This window comes from Epinephelus moara, unplaced genomic scaffold, assembly GCF_006386435.1.
Source record: "Epinephelus moara isolate mb unplaced genomic scaffold, YSFRI_EMoa_1.0 scaffold905, whole genome shotgun sequence".
NCBI lineage: Eukaryota > Metazoa > Chordata > Actinopteri > Perciformes > Serranidae > Epinephelus > Epinephelus moara.
This window is the reverse complement of record NW_026082878.1, coordinates 1-5,447: the sequence shown is the minus strand read 5'-3', so window position 1 is coordinate 5,447 and position 5,447 is coordinate 1. Positions and strand designations below refer to the sequence as shown.

The window sequence follows — 5,447 nt, the reverse complement described above, 5'->3', positions numbered from 1 at the left end:
GGCTGCAGACTGAGGAGATGCATAAATTCAGATGCATTAGTATTCCAGTCAGGCTCTCCATTTCAAGGCAAGGCCTAGCACCCCTTCCGCCTCTCCTCTTCTCCTCTCTCCCTCCTTCACTCTCCCTCTCTCCAGCTCTATTTTTGAATCATTTAAGCAGCGCTGCATCTATGGGCCTACTTATTTCCAAACCATCCCTAAATTATTTTTAGGCATTATGATTTTTTTAAGGAATATAGCTCTATTTTGCCCTTGCATGGCCAATTATACGCAGCTGTAGTCTTTGAAATGAGATTCATCTGCTTCTGATTGTGTGTGTCTGAGTGTGTGTATGTGTTTGGTGTGTGTGTGTGTGTGTGTGTGTGTGTCATTGTGTTTTGCTGTCAGGCCCAGTGGCCCAGGCGATAAATCACGCATGTCTGATTGAGGAGGGCAGAGGGCCCGGACAATAACATTTCAGAGGAACTGCTGGAGAAAGCGACTCAGTTTGCTGTGATCCGTAGAGCCTGCAGACCTGCAGCCAAGGTCCTGTTGGAACCACTGGATATTTTACAGCTGTTAGTGACATGAGGAACTCGGAAAAAGTTGACCTTTGACTTGACATTGAAGCTATAAGTGAAGGTTATGCTGATTAAGCAGTGTATAAATACATGAATGGAGCATAATGTTGTCTTTAGGATAATTATAATTAGTCAGAATTTAAAATTGAACCCAACTGCAAATTGTGTGAAAATTAAAGAAAGAATTTTGCTTAAAAATAAATGTAATTTACTTCATTTTATATTTAATTATTGCTTCCATAATAATAATAATAATAATGTATGATTTTAAGCCTACTTCTAAATATTCAGTATTCATTCATCAGAAGTTAAATTCTATTTTGGACAGTGAACAGTTGTAGCAAGAAATTGTTTATTACAACATACATAGTTTATTTCAAAACATAATACAAGCTTTATACTGAAAATAAATAATTACTTGAGCTGTCATCGAAATTTGGAATAAAACCGCCGAAACAGTTCAATCTTACTGAAAATATTGTGTGTTTTTTTTTACATTGCTAATTAAGTGCATGAATAACTAAGAGCATTTGTTTAAATTAATGACTTCAAAAGGGTAATATATAAAACTGTACAATATTCGAAAAAATACTTAAGAAATAAACCAATAACAGGAGTATTTAAGATTATAAAATTTTGATACTGAACGTACAATAAAATTATAGGCAGGTGTATAGCGTCGTCAACCCCTCTTTCTATTCTCGGCTCTGCTTTTCCAGAGTCCACACAGTTTATATGGTCGAAGATGACTGAAATCAAATAAATGAATTTATAAATAGCTGTAACTGTGTGTGGCGTCATAAGCTACAGGCCATGAGGGAGGGATTTAATAAAAACAAAACCCCTCCAAGTGCTATTATGTTGGTACCTCTACAACTGGAATGAGGGCCTATATTTGCATATGCAAAAATAATTACAGATCTGCTACGAGTATGTTACAAAATAATGAGTGTAAATATGGTGAGAACTAAAGCATCGTATAAGCCCGAGGGAAGCATGAGGTGGACTGTGAAACGGCCTCTGGTGCTGCAACAAATCAATTAAGAAAAGTGATATTATTATTATTTGTTTCACTCCGCTGATCAAACAACACAAGTGTGCTAGGAAAGCCCAAACAAATAAAAACAAAACATCAGTCCCATCCTATCATTATTATCGAGCTGATGAGAAATGGTGACACAAACCAAAGGCGCTGGCAGGTTATTAGGCACATTTTGTATTTATATCCGTGATGTAGAAAATAATTTGGCGGGCTCCAAAGGTAATCTGAAATGTGACGTTTTTGATATGCCGCTATAGGATAATGCCCTCATGACAGTTAGAAAATGACGAAGGCTGAACAGGTATCTCTGTTATTGTTATTGTGTTTCAGTGCTGGAGGCATCTGGAGGAGTCTGTACCGGGACAGGCACGGGGGCTCGGAGGTGCCACCGCGCGCCCCTGCGCTCGAGAGTCTGTGCCGGGGGAATCCTCCCGGTGCTTCGGTCAGAGATCATGGCACGAGGAGGCGTCTCCCGCGCTCCCGCTGTGAGAATAGGGTCCCTCGTGCGGCGGCGGCTCTCCCGGCGGCGTCATGCGCTTCTCCTTCTGCCTCCGGTTGCAGAACCACACGCGCACCACCTCCTTCTCCAGCTGCAGTGAGTCCGCCAGCGAGGTGATCTCCTGCGCGGAGGGTTTGGGACACTTGAGAAAGTGCGTCTCCAGAACCCCCTTCACGCTGACCTCGATGGACGTCCTCTTCTTCCTCTTCCTCCCCTGAGCTGCTATCTTGTCTATACTGCTAGAGCTGCCTGTGGACGAGTCTGCCTCCTCCAGCCACTTGTTCAGCAGCGGCTTTAGTTTGCACATGTTTTTAAAGCTCAGCTGCAGAGCCTCGAACCTGCAGATGGTGGTTTGGGAAAAGACGTTACCGTACAGCGTGCCCAGAGCCAAACCCACATCCGCCTGCGTAAAGCCCAGCTTGATTCTCCGCTGTTTGAACTGCTTGGCAAAGTGCTCCAGCTCGTCCGAAGTCGGCGTCTCCTCGTCGGAGTGGTCGTGGCAGTGGTGCCCACCGAGGTCGCTGTGCTCGGGGCTGAGTGTGTCCCTGAGGCCCGGGTGCATGCCTTGGCCCTGCGGGTTGGGTGGAGGTGTGAGGCCACCGTGGTCCAGCATGCCGTTGACAGTGAAGCCCGTCTGGGAGTAGATGTTGATCTGCTGCCCGCTGGTGATGGAGGAGTTGTGGGACACCGGAGTTCCCCAGGCCCCCGGGTGGTTGCCATGGTTGTTGTGATGAGGGGAGTGATGCGCTACGTGCGGGGAACGGTGATGGATGATGCCAAGCTGCAGGTCCTCTCGGCCTGGTTTTACGTCCTGCTGCTCCATGGAGGCCGACCAGGGGCTGCCCTCCGACAGACTGCTCGCCCACTGGTGCCCGAGGGGGTGTCCGTTGCTCTGGACGCTCTGCAGGTAGTCACTCTGGAGGAGCTTCTGGTGTCCTCTGTAGGGGCTAGCAGGCTGCATGGCCTGGCTGTCCGGGTGGATCATGGGACTGGAGCTGAGCAGGGTGTAGGGGCTGGAGGCAGCTGTGGCCATGCTGGCTGCTGAACCCCACTAGTGCTACTGAAGGAAGGGAGCAACTCAGCCTCTGACATCTCCCTCTCTCTGGAGTCTCGGCAGCAGCCTGGCATTGACTGACAGCCTCCACCACCACTCACAGTCCGACCGAGACGCAGTGACGACGCGTCTCGACCAATGACGGCGCAGATACCCGAACCTCCGCCTCTGGAAGCAGAGCTGCGGATAGGAAAGGGTTACAGGCAGTCGAACCGGAAGTGAGTCGGAGTGCTGGTCCAGTGGGTCTGGCTGTGGAACGATATGCGCGTGGAGCGCAGTTCCTGTTTATTAATTAAAGTTTCCAACTGATTTACGCGCGACTTTATTGCTGCTCCTGTCACCCTTGAGCGCGTGCGAAGGAGGAGATTAAAGCGCAATGGCATTTGTTAGACGTGCCAGCACTTAATTTAGAAGCATACAATCAAACCAAGAGCAGTTCTCATAGCTAATTATTAACTTTTAGAGAATACTTCCTCAGGTGTTTACAGATCGAGCTTCTCAAGGTAGTGTTTTACGCACAAGTGTTTTACGCACAGGACATTAACTATCCATACTCATTTTGGTCAGACAAAAATACGCACGTCCTGGGCCTATAATTGTCATTTAGTCTTTAAAATAAGAAGTGCATAATATATTTATTTATTCTTTTTAATTTCTCTGACAGGCCGGACTCACACATTTTGCTCCCACACAGAAAACCGTGCACTCGCTGGGCATCTTTACAACCTAAAACTTCATTTCTGCATTTCCACAAAGAAATAAATCTGTCCTCACTCACTCACTACACACTCACACTTGCAGTCTTAAAGAATCTCATCAGGTCCTCTCAGAGTTGAAAAAGATCTATCTGCATATCTGAGAACTAACTTAGCTGCGTAATTATATTTGCCATTAGAGGACCGCGTCCGGGTCTCCTTATTGGTTTGAAATTCCATTAAATATATTGCTCGAGCTCCCAGGTTAAGCTTGATTTAAATTTGCATACATTTTCATACATTTAGGAGAAATAAAAGAAGGCTGCAGCCACCAGAAAGTCATTAAAGAGCGCTGAGCCGAGGAGCTGCTTGTGGAGACAGAGGCAGAGAGGAGGCCGGAGCAGGTGAGCTGACCGCGGGCTGGATGTGTGTGGACGGGGCGGCTGGAGGGTGGACTGGGCCTCGGTAACCGGAGGAATGACAGACAGCAGCGGCAGTGAAGGAGAGGTGATGACAGGACAGTCTGTAGCCTCGTGCTGTTGTTGCTTGCAGGCCTGTGTACGGATGGTAATAATCCAGCACATGTATTTGTTTGTTGTTGCGTTCTTACTCTAATACTCAGCGTGGTGTTGCGCGTAAATTCTTCATGGAGTTTACTCTTTGAAACTTAATTAAAGTGGCTGAATATTTGATGTGAATGGCAGGGTTGTTCGAGTGGCCTACTTTGCTGAACCGGATTGCTTCTTTTGAGTCGTTATGGGATAGAATTATGCAGAATTATATGCAAAACAATTAGTACAATTCCAGCACAATGGTAGCAGTGGTATTTCAATGCAATTCCTGTATTTTCACACGTGTCATATTGAATGACACGCCAAAGCGCATTGATTTTGGAGGAATTCTTCACTGAGAGAAAATGCATCCAAACTAATTCAGTAAATCTAAACCTGTCGGTATTAGCACAGTTTAAGGTTTTAAAATTTGCCTAACTGCTTTAACGCGCAGAATCGCTAAAAAAATACAGCTTACTTTTTTTTTTGTGCTAACAAAAATAAAGTGTGCGTTTTGGGGAGCATAAAGCAGACAGGAGAGGGACTTGGAGAGGGGGTTGTATTGCTCTCGATAGTCTAAGTTTCTAAGTGTAACAGATGCTTCTCTAGAAACGCTCCTTGTGCTGATTCCTTTTATTCACATCAACATTTTTCTGCCGTCGAGCGCGTTTCCATAGCGAGGCGAATAAAAGGCAAATCCCCGCTCCGCGCCTCCAATAAAGAGCCCATTCACAGATAACCCGAGCCAGCCCTGCTACACTTACACCATGCAGCACTGCAGGCTCTCTCTCTCTGCACCGAGGTGCACATTACTGCGAAATAACACAAACTAATGACTCATAATTTCTTTAATTTTGTCTTTATGAAACGGCAGTTTAGGGTTTGTTTGTCACGTTTGTTTAGCTGCGTGTTTGTGTTTATTTGGCGGCTTTGAGTAAAGCTTTGGCTGATTATCTTCTGACTGATTATTTTGCTGTAGGCAGTGGAGTAAATAAATGAAAAAAATGTTAACTATAAAGCTCCAGGAGTTTATCATAACGACGCAA

The 5,447-nt window shown here is 45.6% G+C and overlaps 1 protein-coding gene across 1 annotated transcript; it reads right to left on the bottom strand.

The window, feature by feature from the left end:
- Positions 1–890: 890 nt before the first annotated feature.
- Positions 891–3,229, bottom strand: LOC126387572 (POU domain, class 3, transcription factor 4-like). Its single transcript, XM_050040098.1, has one exon. The coding sequence runs from the start codon at positions 3,132–3,134 to the stop codon at positions 2,046–2,048; it is 1,089 nt and encodes a 362-aa protein (XP_049896055.1). The 5' UTR covers positions 3,135–3,229; the 3' UTR covers positions 891–2,045.
- Positions 3,230–5,447: the final 2,218 nt, after the last annotated feature.